Raw genomic sequence first — 14,892 nt, 5'->3', positions numbered from 1 at the left:
AATTTCTACCCACCATAAAGAAGCTCAAGCCACTAATGCCCAAAATGAAACCAAATTTGGAGGTTTCAAGAGAGTTTAAATTGTTTTCAATAGGATTAACAGAAGGGGCGGGGGGGCTAATTTACATCCCTTCTCCTACAGAATAATAATTCGCTCCAGACAGTTTTGAAATTGAAAACACATTTAATTCCCAGTAACAAACAAGAATATACAAAGCAAACAAGACAAAAATAGTGCTGAAGTAATAAATATGGAGAATGCTTTGAGGGTGGGGAGGGAGCCAGGTTGACGGCTTGTGTGGGGAGCTTGGTGTGTGTGAGTATGGGTGGTGTTGTGATGGGAGATGCCACCCAAGGGTGTTGAAGTCACTGGCCAAGGTCTTCCCCCACTTCATGTCCGACAACACAGGCCACAACCCTTGTTCCTGCAGCAATTGCAACAGTAGGTGCAGATGGGAAAATGAGGGATGTGCCGCTTGGGTCTCCGGAGCAGCATCTGTCGGAGGAGGGGGGCAGGGGAGGAAAAACAAAAACTATTGTTAGTGACTGATTGGGTCCCTTTATCCAGCTTTCCCCATCCATCCATCCATCCATCCATCCATCCATCCATCCATCCATCCATCCATCCATCCATCCATCCATCCATCCATCCATCCATCCATCCTTCCTTCCACCCACCCACCCACCCACCCACCCTTCCTTCCTTCCTTCCTTCCTTCCTTCCTTCCTTCCTTCCTTCCTTCCTTCCTTCCTTCCTTCCTTCCTTCCACCCAAATCCATCCATCCATCCATCCATCCATCCATCCAGAAGGGCAGCCAAGGTGCGGCCAGGCTAGCCTCCAGTGGGAGGGAGTTCCAGAGTCTGGGAGTAGCGACAGAGCCTGGGTGCCCACCAAGAACACCTGTGAGGATGACGGGACCAAGGCTCATAAAGGGTGACACTATTCTTGAGAGAGCTTGGATCCAAGCCATTGAGGGCTTTATAGGCTGAAACCAGCATTTTGAATTTTGCCTGGAACAAATATCTCTCAATGGGGTTGAGTAGGTAGGCTTACAACAAAACCTGATCCAAAACCACTCCAAATTTATAGATGCAAAACATCATCTCTGTAAGTCTGTGATGACTTAAAGACCGTCTTGAAGAATTTGCTAAGGTTTCCATTATAAGGGAAGGTCTAAAAGTTATTAAGGTGCATGTCTCCACCATGGCGCCCAGGACTTTGAGTGGTTGACCTCCACAATGTCAAGAGATACAACTTAAGTACCAGTGGGCAACTGTGCCCCTCCATGTTTCTTTTAACTACAGCTCCCACTATCCTGCACCATCAATTCTGTTTGCTAGGGTGGATGGGTGTGGTAGGTCAAAACACAGAATCCAGATCATTACAAATAACTCCATCCCTGATCTACATCCTTCTGTGAGTCAGGAAAGAAGTATCTATGGATTACGAATGAAGGTGAGGAAGGATCCTCTAATGTTCTTATTTTGCAATCCATGCTGGGGGGGGCATTGCTTGTCCATTCAAACTTGGACAACAGCCCAATGGCAGAGGGCAAACTTTATTTTAAAATGGTTCCAGATTCACTTGCTGGCACATTCCATTTGAAAACATCTCATAGAAGTCAACAGAAAATACAGTGGTGCCTTGCTAGACGATGATAATCCGTTCCACTGAAATCACTGTTTAGCTAAATCATCGTCTAGCGAAAAGCATTTCCCTACTGGAATGCACTGAAACCTGTTTAATGCAGTCCAATGGGGAAGAATCATCATTGCCTAGCGAAGATCGGCCATAGGAAAGCCGCTTTGTGAACCACAGATCAGCTGTTTAAATAGCTGTCTTGCAAAGCTTAGGTCCCGAAAACACCCATTTTGCGAGCACGGAGGGAGCTGTCAAAATCATTGTCTAGTGAAAATTGGTTTGCGAAGCAGGGACCAAACATTGTCCAGAAAAATTCCCCCATAGGAATCACTGTTTTGCGAATCGCTATAGCGATTGCAAAAGTCAATGTCTAGCGAAAAAACTATCATGCGGGATAACTGTCTAGCGAGGCACCACTGTATATTGGCCTGAGCTGATGGAGAAAAACGCCAAGATATCGCTCAGTTGAGTAGAGAGAGAAAGCTGTAGCACACTGCCCCCTTGCTTACAACTACGGTAATACATGGAGTGTCAAGATACACTGTATAGTTCTTACCTGCAATCCAGAGGTTTCTGCCAGCTGTGCGTCCAAACTGGCATCATCTGTCTGTAGGAAAAGAAAGAAAGAAGGGCGTTCCTTTAGCACATTTATTTATGGGGGAATGACGAAAGCTCATAGCAGGGAAGGAAATCTGGTTCATTTTCAGTGCACCTGAAGATAATACAGAATTGTTCAGCAATGATTTCTCACACACCCTCCTGTGCTGAATGGCCTCATTCTGTCTTTGAACTCAGGAGATTGTGCTATTTATCATAACAGCCATTTTAACCAGACACAGGTTTCCTGCCTTTGCCCGTCGCAAGAGGTATTAAGCTGTCTATGTTAAAATCACCTGCATTATTTACAACAAAAAGTGCAGAGGACATTTATAATATAAATACCATATCTGAACTACAAGGGACCCTATGGATCATCAAGTCCAGCCCCTCCCAAGGAGGCAGACTCGGGAATTGAACTCCCAATCTTTGATTCCACAGCCAGAGATCTAAACCACTGAACTATCCAGCAGTTCTCTCCTAAAGGCAATGCATTGGGTGGGTTGCTTTTTTTGGGGGGGGGGAGGGAACAAGTGGGAAGGGCTTCTTCTCCTTCCTACATGCCACCCCCAGGAGAATATCAGTCTCCTGGGGAAACAAATTTTACTGCTTCTGTATTTTCCTGCAATACATTGCTTGCAAGTGTTAATGAAATTCAGCGAAAAGCCATAAGCTACTCATTCTTAATTTCAAGGTACAGAGACAATCATTTGCATCTAGTGAAGGAAACTGTGTTTTAAAGTTTGTTTGGTTTTTTTAAGCAGAAATGGGTAGGTCATCAGATTCATCAAATTTTTTAACTTAGCATCTTTGTCAAGGGGCGGGGGAACCTCTCGCTCTTCTGGTTAAGTTTCCATCACCCATTTGAATTTTGTGGCTTCCTAGATCTACATTAAAGATAGGCTGTCATTAGAGGCAGGAAATGCCTTTGCGTTCCAGAAGTGCATCTTTCTGCTGCACCTTCACTACTGAGCATTCACACTTGCAAATAACGTCCATGTTTATCAGTGAAGACAAATCACAAAACAAAGCTCGTGGACTTGCAAACTACAGCAGCCGTGAAAAGTTCCTGCTCTGGCCTTCAGATTATCTCAGCATTGAAGTAATACCCTCTTCTAATCATTAGCTGTTGGTAATGTATATATTCTGGCTTTAAGAGGAACTCAGCTTTCAAAATAAACCAGTCCCCTCACCCTCCACCCTTGGTATTGCCACGTCTCTGTTAAAGGAGCAAGAAGTGTCAGTAACAAGAAGCAGAGCCAGGATCTGTGCAGCTGTACATGGTTCATTCCTTGTTGCCTAGTTGTGACACCTGGCACGTTTACGCAGGAATATATGCTACACAATGACAAACAGGATTCCAGCCAGTCGTATGGATGAGTGACAGGAAACTCAAATGGACACCATCAATATGAAGTCACATTGGCGAGAACTATTGTATCAGCAACAGCTGGAACAGGTCCTCCATCCTGGCTACTGGGACATTAAGGTGGGTCTTGCCCTATTTTTTATTTATTTATTTATTTATTTATTTATTTTATTTATTTATTTATTTATTTATTTATTGGACTTATATACCGCCCCATAGCGCTACAAGCACTCTCCGGGCGGTTTACAATTTTTAATTATACAGGCTACACATTGCCCCTCCCCCCAGCAAGCTGGGTACTCATTTTACCGACCTCGGAAGGATGGAAGGCTGAGTCAACCTTGAGCCGGCTACCTGGGATTTGAACCCCAGGTCATGAGCAGTTTTAGCTGCAGTACAGCGTTTTAACCACTGCGCCACGAGGCTCTACCTGAGTTCTACCTGATTTACACATACCTTACAGACACCTCAGTGTGGCTCACCTGGAAGAAAGGCCTAAGGTGAAGCTTAGCTAAGCCTAGCTTGGCCCAAGGCTCCTACAATCCCAGAGTATTCTTTCTGAACAGGAAGCTAAGCCTAAATCTCAAAGTCTTCCAGTTCAGGGGCTCTTAGCCAGAATATCAGTGAGAGTTATATAGAACTGCATGCTACATATTTTTCAGGCCTAACCCCAAAGAAAAAATGACAACAAAAATAAAAAAGAAAGCAAAACCCCATGACACCTTAAAGACTGTTACATTTTAATGTGCACTTTCATGGACAGTTCTATGAAACTATAATAGTCTTTAAGGTGCCACAGGTTTTTGACTTATTCCAAAATACCAGGCACAGTCAATCAAAATTATAAAAACATTGACTGGTTTTATAGAATAGATACATGTTTTACCCAAAAACCTAAGTATCTGTTCAATATCAACATAGTATATGCTGTTCCAAATGTTGCTGTTTTTTTGTCGATATGATGATCTTTGGGTTTTCCCCTGAAAAACTGGCACAGACTAAATTGGCTACCTCTTCTAATCCTGCATGCTACTTGCTTGTAATTAATCACAACACTGTCTGCTCAGTCAACATTACCATCATCACCCCATATTGTGGGGTGATTGCAGAGAGACGAGAAACTAGGTTGTAACCTCACGGCTAAGGCAGAGGGAACATTTGAGGAACGCGGATGTAATTCCTACCTGAACTCTGAAGGCGCAGAGGTTTCCGATAGCCGCACAGAGCAGCAGGATGATGACGCAGAGAAGTTGAAATTTCATTTTTCTTTCTTGGGACGGGTTCTGCTCCTTTCTTGGCAGACTGCTTTCTTTTCAGGTTCCGATGTCCTCTCGCTCAAAGACCGGCTGAGTTTGTGTTATGTCCCAGTGGAAACGGGACCTACTTTTATAGACCAAAGGGTCCCTCCCTGCATCTGAACCAGCCAATCCACCGTGGTCCAAGGAAGAACACATTAGCGGCTGATAACCTCTGAGCAAACAGGTCAATAGGTTTATCACATTGGATCAGAAACTGGTATTCCAAGCACAGAAAATGGGCCAAATTTCCCAACTCACGTAATCCAAGGTTATTCTATGATACTTCGCATCTTGACTTGCGCCAGCGTGTGCAAAAACGGAACGTATCGGTTGAGTCTGATGTTCCTCATCAGGAATAACATGTTTCAGTGTGCAACCCATTCTTGCCCAGTTTTTAATCATTGATCTTTTTCTGGGGTTTCCCCAGTGATTGCAAATTTACTGTAATTCACTGACCAGAGATATATAATTATTTAAAAATTGTAACCACTGTGAGTAAAACAAAAACAACAGCACGTGAAGGGATGCTTACGGACCTCCAAATCCCCCATGTTTTGCAACATTTCTTCCTGGAAGTGAGCACAAAAAGTCCCACAAATTTAGAGAAATGGTTAAGAACCAAATATGGGGAAACCACCATAAGTTTTCTGAATACACTTATTGGGCAATGCTTGGAGATGGGGGCCCTTCAGAGTTTGCACTAAAGCTCACAAGAGGCTTAAAAAGAACAAGACATAGCTTTGGATTTAGGCTCTACGTTTCAAGAACTTATACTTCAAATTTTGACTTGGAACACAAAATGAGCAAAACCTCTTGTGTTCAGCACAGTTGGGAAAAGCAGAGTTTGAAAACATCCTCTTTTTGTGTACTACAGCTCCCAACTTGTACCCTCGACAGAAGGGCTGGACAGGGCAGGTCAAAAGAGTAACTTTTTCAAACTCTGTAGAAAAGTTGTTGTTGTTGTTGGGTTTTTTTTTGTTTTTGTTTTTTTTTGGATGACAAATCCATGAATCCTGCAGTCACCATAGATAGGGGGCCATTCTGGCAAAGATTCTGGATATTTTGATCCATGAAAGTAATTTCTTCAAACTATATATTATTATTATTATTATTATTATTATTATTATTATTATTATTATTATTATTATTATTATTATTATTATTATTTATTTATTTATTTATTTATTTATTTATTTATTTATTTATTTATTTATTTATTTTTTCATTTCATTTCATTTCATTTCATTTCTATCCCACCTATCTGGTCACATTCGACCACTCTAGGCGGCTTACAATCAACCAACAATAAATATTTAAAACATTACAAGTAAACGAAGATAAAGATCAAAAATAGTATAGGAAGAAAGGATCGTCATTGTGTTGCCGTAGACCTGTTTGAGTTAGCAAACAGCAGTCATTAAGATAAATCGTATTGTACTGCACATTAGACAGAAATCTGGGTTTTTTTTAATTGCCTGCACACTTGTCGAAAGTGGGAAAAAAGGGTGATGCTACCACACATTTCTGACTTTTACAGTAATTTTGAGCTACCCAGACTGAGAGTTATATGTTTAAAAGACCCAATGAAAGCTATGAAATGTCACATTTAGTAATGATTATCTGAGTTTCAATTAATTTAACTGAGTCTACTGCATATAGGCAAAAAGATTGAGACTGAGGTTGTCCTACTTTGGGCATTTCATCAGAAGGCAGGATTCCCTGGAAAAAGACAATAATGCTGGAAAAAGTGGAAGGTAGCAGGAACAGAGGAAGGCCAAATATGAGATGAATTGATTCTCTAAAGGAACCCATAGACTTGCATTTATAAGAGCTGAGCAGGGCTTTTGACAACAGAACATTTTGGAGATTGCTCAATCATAAGAATGCCATATGTTGGAGGTGACTTGATAACAACAACTGGAAGCATGATGTTTGAAACAAATATTTTATGTGCTCACTTTTCTGAATTACACATTTTATATGCCTGTTTCTCTCTTTTTGCTAATTAAAATTTTGCTAATTAAAATTAAGAAAATTTTTGTTAATTAAAATTGTTAATTAAAATTTTTGTTGATTAAAAGAAAAATCCCCAAAGACAAAATTGGACATATTTTTTAAAATTACAGCTTGCTCCTGGATGTTTATAAGAGTTTTTGTAATATAAAATCCAATAGATTTCAATTGGACTATAGTAAACATTTGTAACTGAATTGCACAAATTTCAAGAACCAAGAGAATTTTCTGAAAAAGCAGATGATCACTTATAATGCAAAGCTGGAACTCACCCATATTGCTAAAAAAAATCCAAATTTTATTGATATTTAGGAACATTTATATTTAATTCAGATAGTATAGCTTTATGGCACATGAGAATTTAAGGAATGAGAGTTTTTTACAGAGTGATGTTCCAGGCTTTGGAAATGACAAAAGAGTATGGAAACTTAATAAAAACCAAGCCTTGATTAGAAGGAATTTTTAGAAAGCATTTTGAAAATGACAGAATTCTTTTTAAACTATAAAATAAAATAGAATTAGGAACATGGACACTGCTAATGAAAAGTTGCATTTTAAACTCTCACTTGGTAATATTTTTTGTAAAACAATTTAAAGTACTAATATCCTTGTAGGAGGCAAGGATTGTACGCTGTACGTGTTCCTGGTTCCTGGACTAATATTTGGCAGATCCATGCAATCCTATACAGAACCTTTAGGAAAAAATCCTGTTATTTTTAAGTATGGGATCTAAAAAGTTAGCAGTTCTTAGAATATCTCCATATAAGTGGCAGAAAGTGAATCAGGTTTAGGGAGCATTCGTTTATCACACCATCTTGATGATAACCATTTTACAATGGGGTTGCTCTAAATATCAGATAGCTGATTGTATTTTCTGGGTATTTAATAGCTATACTATGCCATTGATTTATCTGAAACGAGAAAGCAAAACACCTATAAACTAAACTCAGAAAGAAAGAAAGAAAGAAAGAAAGAAAGAAAGAAAGAAAGAAAGAAAGAAAGAAAGAAAGAAAGAAAGAAAGAAAGAAAGAAAGAAAGAAAGAAAGAAAGAAAGAAAGAAATGGTTTAGAAAGAAAGAAAGAAATGGTAAAGAAAGAAAGAAAGAAATGGTAAAGAAAGAAAGAAAGAAAGAAAGAAAGAAAGAAAGAAAGAAAGAAAGAAAGAAAGAAAGAAAGAAAGAAAGAAAGAAAGAAAGAAAGAAAGAAAGAAAGAAAGAAAGAAAGAAAGAAAGAAAGAAAGAAAGAAAGAAAGAACTGGCAAAGTGGCCATATTTATTTAATCAGAAAATATTTTCTTTAAAATATTTATGTTTAAAATATTGTAGGAAGGGAAAGAACATAAAAAGCAGGAAAACACAAAGAAAAGAGATAGAGATGTGATCACCTACAACAGCATTTATATCACTACCTAACATTCTTCACTTTGATTTATTTAATAAAGCAGAAACTTTCTTTTTTTATAATTTAACTTCTGCCACTTACTGTGTACACAAAGATCTACTTATTGTCATTTAAGGATTTTCCTTATATTCTAAAAGAAGGGATTACAAATCTTTGCAATTGATCTGTTGATCTCTGAATGAAATAGGACAGTCTTGTTTTCCTAAAAGAAAATTTAGCACAATCTTATGAAAGATATCAAGTAGAAACTAACTTATAGACACCCTAATAGGGCTTTCAAGGTTAGTGAGATACTGTATTTAAGGAGTGGTTTTACCAGTTTCACTCCCCCAGTGAGTTTCCATGACTGAGTGGGGATTCGAACACAGGCCTGCAAGGTCCTAGTCTGCCTCTCTATCCGCTACATCACACTGGGTATCTCCGTATTACAGATAGAGTGTTAATAACCCGATTTCTATTCTTAAATATACTTTAGGCTTTTCAACGTTGAGTTTGACTGATTCAACACTATCTGGCTTGCCTGATCTATCAATCTATCTACATAAATATTGCCATGGAACAAAGTTAGAAGGCTTGTTGACTTTCTTCCCATATACAACGCCAGGATTTCACTGCGTAGACAGCACCTTTGTTTCTGATGTTGGTTCAGTGGAAGAAAATTGATAACGTTTAACATATCGTCGATCAACTGTGTACTTTTCCGCTTCTGGGTAACCAAGGGTAAAAGAACAGAATTCCAACTTATCTCTTTCAAAAGCTGAAAATTCATATCTTCTATCTTTAAAATCAGATAAGAAGTAGCACCTTTGTCGATCCACCTCATTTATATTTTAAAACAAAATAATAGATACCATAGACTCTTTTCAAGTGCCCCAGTCTATGGTACCTATCGGTTTGTTTTAAAATATAAAAGCCAGATCGACAAGGATGTTATTTCTTATCTGATTGTAAAATTAAAAGATGTGAATAGACAGCTTTTGAAATAGATAACCTGGAATTCTGTTCTTTTACCCTTGGTTACACAGAAGTGGAAAGGTACGCGTCCAGTGCGGTTGACCAACAATGTGTTAAACGTTATCAATTTTCTTCCACTGAACCAACATCAAAAATTGTTTTCCTCAAGCGATTTCAAAGAGCCATTTAGGATCCAGTTCTTCGGCGGCATTTAGAAAGCTGATACCTAACATGTTATTTTCGTGGGCGGCAAGGTCATAACAAGATTCTTTTGGAAGCTGATGCAATGACACTTCAGTTTGTTTAATTGTTCTCATGCAACCAATTATATTTATTGGTTAATTTTTCCTCATTTCAAACCATTTTTTTCTTACCATTTTAATAGAGATTTCTTTTCAAAGAAGGGAGCAAAAATTAATAAGGGGGAAAATTAAAGAAGGGACATTTATGATTCCTCTGAACAGAAAGAAAAACTTTTTCAAAGTACCTATTAGCCCTCCTTTTCTGTAATTAAACCCCCCTCCCCAATGCAGTTTCCTCAGATATATATGCCTGGGCATTCAGATATACAAACTGAACCCATGGTTACCTTCTAATGATATGTCCTCACCACCCGTCAAAAACACAAAGCTGAATGCAAAGATAAATATATAAACATGTGTTGCGACATACAGACTTTTTCCACCATTTAGGGGATCACCTCTTCTAATTACATGCTAAATGTATCATTCTATTTTATCATATGGATTGCATGCATTTTTTGCTTATTTATACTTTTCGTCTGTTTCAATCAGAGATCATCATGAGCTGAAGGCAAAGCTAGCAGCTAGATTTTGGACTCATTTACAGTGGACTGACGAATTTTTTGACCCTCAATTTAACAGTACAAAAAAAAAAATCCTGTTTGTGTGCCTCTTCTTGACCTAAATTGCTCTGCAGAAATGAAGGACGTCCTGCACTTGGGATAAGCAGGAGTGAAAGAACTGTGCACCCCATTTATTTCTGGCATTTAAAACAAACTCTTAGGCTTAGCCTTCTTTAATTTTAAGGAGATGCCTTTTGCAACACCCTCCAGTAGATGGTTATCCAACGTTGTAACAGAGAAGACAGAAAAGGAAGCGAAGTAGATTCTGCTGCATCCTTGGCCATATTTTAGATCACTACAATCATGCAAAACATCTATAATTGAATAGCATTTATACATGCAATTTTTGGGCTTTTCTGTATCCATTGTACGTTTTTATTCTGAGCCATTCCGGATATGACTAAAACTTCCCGCTGATTACTCCTTGAATTGAGACATTCTTTGGCCCTTGAGAATTGCTTTCTTTTTTTCACTCCCTAAGATTAAAAATAAATAAATCCAATTTTTAAACTGAGAAATTTTCTCAGTATTAAGCCCCCCCCCCCCGTATGCCAATACCTCTCCTTTGCTTTTCGGTGGCCCCAGTTTGACTCCAGTCTTGTTGACCCCCATGACCTGAGTTTAACAACCGAGTGACCAGGGAAGGCGATTGTAAACAGTGGGGTCAATGGACCCAGAACACTATAGGAAGGGTCCGTAGCTGTTCTTCCTAAAGGTTTTGTAAGAACAAAATTACAGTAATTGTTTCAACAAACAGGAGTAACCGTTGTTTACGTACGGGAAAGTGAACAGCAGATTTGGAGGTTTTGATTTCAGATTCTGGGGTCCATCTGGAGGTGTCAGGCTTCGAACCTGAAAATTCAAGAATGGGATGCTGTCACCCTGGTAAACCTTGTGAGATGGCTTCCAACCATACCATTTAGTCATGCTCAGAAACACTCTTGTTTTTCCCATAATTTCCCAAGCTTCTGAGCTATGTCTGGAATAAATATGTCCCCCTTGAAATTCATCCACCCCTGAGCCTCTGCACCATCTGTCTCAGACACACAGAGAGAGGTGAGAATCCTACCATTTATGCACAGCAGTGTAAGTCAGCTACCATCAACTGCACTGACAATTTGCTGCTAATTCCCTGTCACATAGCAAAGGAGCACAACTGGTGCATAATGAGGAATACAGCTCTTGACTTTGTGGAACTGGCCACTTCAATTTACACTTTTTGTGTAGGCATACTGTAAGTAGGATTCTTTTTTTAAAATTACAACATAAACCAAAATACATAAACCAAAATGCAAATTAACTGTGTTCCTGACCACCATAGATGGGACCTCCTGCAATAATCTTCTTCTTCCTCTATCTATAGTCTTCTTCTTCTTTTATTGTCCTCTTCTCCAGAACTGCATTGATTCTTGATTTGGAGCTTTCCCTTTTCCTCTTGTTAGCACATATTCCAAAAATCTGCCTCATATATCATAATTTTTTTTTTAATCTCTCCTTAACCTTTAAATTACAAGTTAGCTTATCATTTATAGCTATATTCCATATATAGCTATATTCCATATTTATTATACCATTCATGTAAGTAGGATTCTGCCCTGCATTCTTCTTCTTCTTTATCCTCATCATCCTCTCAGAACTGCAGAGCTGGAAGGGACCCTGTGGATCATCGGGTCCTGCCCCTGTCAAGGAGGCGCTGGGGGGATTTGAACTCTTAACCTCTGGGCTCCATAGCCAAAGACCTAAACCACTAAGCTAAGAGTCCTTTCCCTGTTGGGTCACGGTGGGCTGTCTGTCGATCTATGGATATCCTGGGGACTTTGTCCCAGGGCACTGAAATCAGAGATGAATCTACTGATCAAAATTGGGGCAGAGATCTCTTAGCCCTACTCTGCTTACTTTTTACTGTTCTTTCCTGCAAGGGTGAAGGTATTGCAATATTCTCCTTTTCTGGGGGGTGGGAGCTCACACTCATGTGTCAAGACAGAGTGGATAGGAATTCCTGCCGATCGCCCCAAACGCCAAAATTATTCTACTGAGATCTCATTTTTTCACTCGGAAATTTCAATGAACAGGATGCTGTGGATTTAGCTACTCGGGGTTTAGAGATCTAGCTGTGAAGCCAGAGGGTTGGGTGTTGAATCTCCCACTGTGATTCCTGTGAAGTAGAAGCCAACCTGTGTGGCCTTGGGTAAGCTGTACAGTCCCGGGGCACTCTCAGAAAAAGGGAATGGTTAGGGATGGGGACTCTAATTATGGGACTCACTGTCAAGTCAAATGTAAGTCAACACAGGTGACTCAACTCCGACTCGACTCTTGAGTTCCTGCCCCCCAATGACTCGCGACTCAGAACCCAGCTTGTTTTTAACAGGGACTCAAACTCAGGACTCAGTGCCAAAGGCTCAGACTCGGGTTTTGGACCCTACGAAGAGGAAACTACTTTTGCGTATTCTCTACTTGGAAACCCCTGAGCACGGTTGCCATTAAGTCAGAATTGACCCAATGGCACATTATTAGACTGTACCTCCACATGCTGTGCAGAACGTGCTATTTTAGCAACACAGAGATCGACACCTGGAGCATAAGTTTGAGAGCGGAATTTTAAAAAAATTAAATTTCATTTATTGATGGATTTTATGTAGACCTTGTCTTTTCCCTTAAGAAGCACCCAAGGCAGCTTACGTCACTAAAGATGACACATGGATGTGTTGTCTTAAAAACAACAACAACAACAATCTTGGTCCTATAAATGTATGAGAGAGATCATTCACTTTCCGGACAGGGAGCGCGGGGCTGTCCTGCACGAACCAAGAGAGATGCCACCTCTTTGGTCAATATATTTGCACAGAGACCCAAAAGCCAAAGATTTGTTTGCTGTGGTCTTGCATTTGCTTGCATCTCTCTGGCGATTTGGCTGAGCTCCAGCCGACCTGGCTCCTCTCGGTCGGCCAAGTGCAGACCCAAAGGCGCCGGAGCAGCAACACCTTCCCTTCCCTGTACTCTGCCCTGGATCAGCGTCCTTGGCAGCATCAGTTCCAGGCAGTCCCGTCAACTGGTGGCAGGAAATCGGGCCAGACTCAAAAGCTCTCCGGAGGTACCTGATAGGAAAGTCTAGAATCCCATGATTATGAAACGAAGTAGCCCTGCAGTTGGTTGTAACAGAATCTGGGGAGAAATCTGTGAAACTAACGTATCTCGTATCAATATATCCCATAGGTAACATGGCCTGTATATCTGGACTGGAAATCTTTGACCCTCCAGTTATCCAGGCTGGAATCTCAGTCAACGTGGGTGACAGGAAAACGGTGGAAGGTTGTAGACAAAAGTACCTGGAAGTCTAAAGGTTGACGACTCCTGCTTTAAGGGAAAAGGTTTTAAAATGCGGTAAATCCGTTAGAAAATTCCAGTTCTAAATCTTATTAGAATGGAAATCAGCATGCTGTTGCTGTCATTGGCTATTAAGTCACCTCTGATCTATGGGACTCTCTGAATAGGGAATTCCGAAATGTTTTGTCGTGAATAGCCCTGCTCGGCTCTTGCAACCTCAACACTATGGATTCTTTTGTGGTATCCATCCATCTCATCTTTGGTCTTCCTCTTTTCCTGCTACCTTCAACTTTTCCTAACCTTATTTTCTTCTCCAGCAAGTCTTGTTTCTCATGATGGGCCCAAAGTACGAGAGTCTCAGTTCCATAACTTTTGCTTTTGGTTTCCAGTGTCACTTGAGGTGTCATAGCTACCTTTCTGAGTCTCAGTCCTCTTCTGATTTCTTGGTTTTTGTCTCCCTTTGGATTGAGGATTGAATTGAGGTGTATACTAGAATCTTTATAAATTTTAACACCTCCATGGTCAGCATTAAAGATATACCGTTCTCCTGTAGTCATGTATCTGTGATACATTTCAGTCACCCAGGTGAGGTTGAACGGAGAAGTGACTTGGAGGATTAGCAAAACATTTCAACCTAACAAGAAAGAAGTCCAGTTGCCATGATGACTGGACTTCCAGATTCTGTCGTCGCGATTTTTCTCTTAATGCTGAACTGCAGCTCTTGTTCCACACTTTCTTTCAACTTCATTATATTCAAATTGCTGCTTTCTGCCAGAATCTGTTTGTACGTCCTGCAAAAGACTATTCACACCTATGAAAGAAACCAGAGTGTACTGTCTAGCAAACCAACCAACCAACCAACCAACCAACCAACCAACCAACCAACCAACCAACCAACCAACCAACCAACCAACCAACCAACCAACCAACCAACCAACCAACCAACCAACCAACCAACCAACCAACCAACTGTTGGATGGTCAAGCAATCTAGAACCAACCAACCAACCAACCAACCAACCCAACCAACCAACCAGCCAACCAACCGCTTACAATTTGGACAAATCTAGCTCTCGTTTTTATTTCCCAGAATGCATCAGAGAGATGCAGCATGAAGTGCATTGTGGGACATTAACACAGCAGCTAAAGCCTGCTGCTCAACAGTAGAGATGGGAGTATTTGTATACAAACATCCGCACACAGATGGACTTAATGAGGGTCTGGACTCTGGGACCAAACCATCCACTCACATGTCCAGCAGGGGCGCTCATCCTTCCAATCACTCCTGGAGCCCCACTCTCTTCCAGGTCGACGAGCCACTCCAGGAAGGGGGAGGGAGGACGAGTCTCCCTGCATGGCTGCTGAGTGGCCAGCTCAGGGGCACGAGAGGGGGGCTCTGGGAGTGACTGGAAGGATAAGCAAGGCTGCTGC

The 14,892-nt window shown here is 40.5% G+C and overlaps 1 protein-coding gene and 1 long non-coding RNA gene across 2 annotated transcripts; both read right to left on the bottom strand.

Moving 5' to 3' along the window:
- Positions 1 to 163: 163 nt before the first annotated feature.
- On the bottom strand, positions 164 to 6,068 carry HAMP (hepcidin antimicrobial peptide). The gene is made up of 3 exons (XM_020777882.3): positions 4,793 to 6,068; positions 2,199 to 2,249; positions 164 to 495 (listed from the first exon to the last, which is right to left on the bottom strand). The coding sequence occupies exons 1-3, from the start codon at positions 4,868 to 4,870 to the stop codon at positions 391 to 393; spliced, it is 234 nt and encodes a 77-aa protein (XP_020633541.3). The 5' UTR covers positions 4,871 to 6,068; the 3' UTR covers positions 164 to 390.
- A 1,128-nt stretch (positions 6,069 to 7,196) lies between these two features.
- LOC144584328 (uncharacterized) lies at positions 7,197 to 11,667 on the bottom strand. Its single transcript, XR_013538508.1, has 2 exons — positions 10,917 to 11,667; positions 7,197 to 10,614 (listed from the first exon to the last, which is right to left on the bottom strand). It is a non-coding gene; the product is annotated as an uncharacterized LOC144584328 (long non-coding RNA).
- Positions 11,668 to 14,892: the final 3,225 nt, after the last annotated feature.

The sequence above is a fragment of the Pogona vitticeps genome, chromosome 9 (genome assembly GCF_051106095.1).
Source record: "Pogona vitticeps strain Pit_001003342236 chromosome 9, PviZW2.1, whole genome shotgun sequence".
Lineage (NCBI taxonomy): Eukaryota > Metazoa > Chordata > Lepidosauria > Squamata > Agamidae > Pogona > Pogona vitticeps.
Note: the sequence above shows the minus strand (reverse complement) of the source record. Positions and strands in the feature narration are given on the sequence as shown.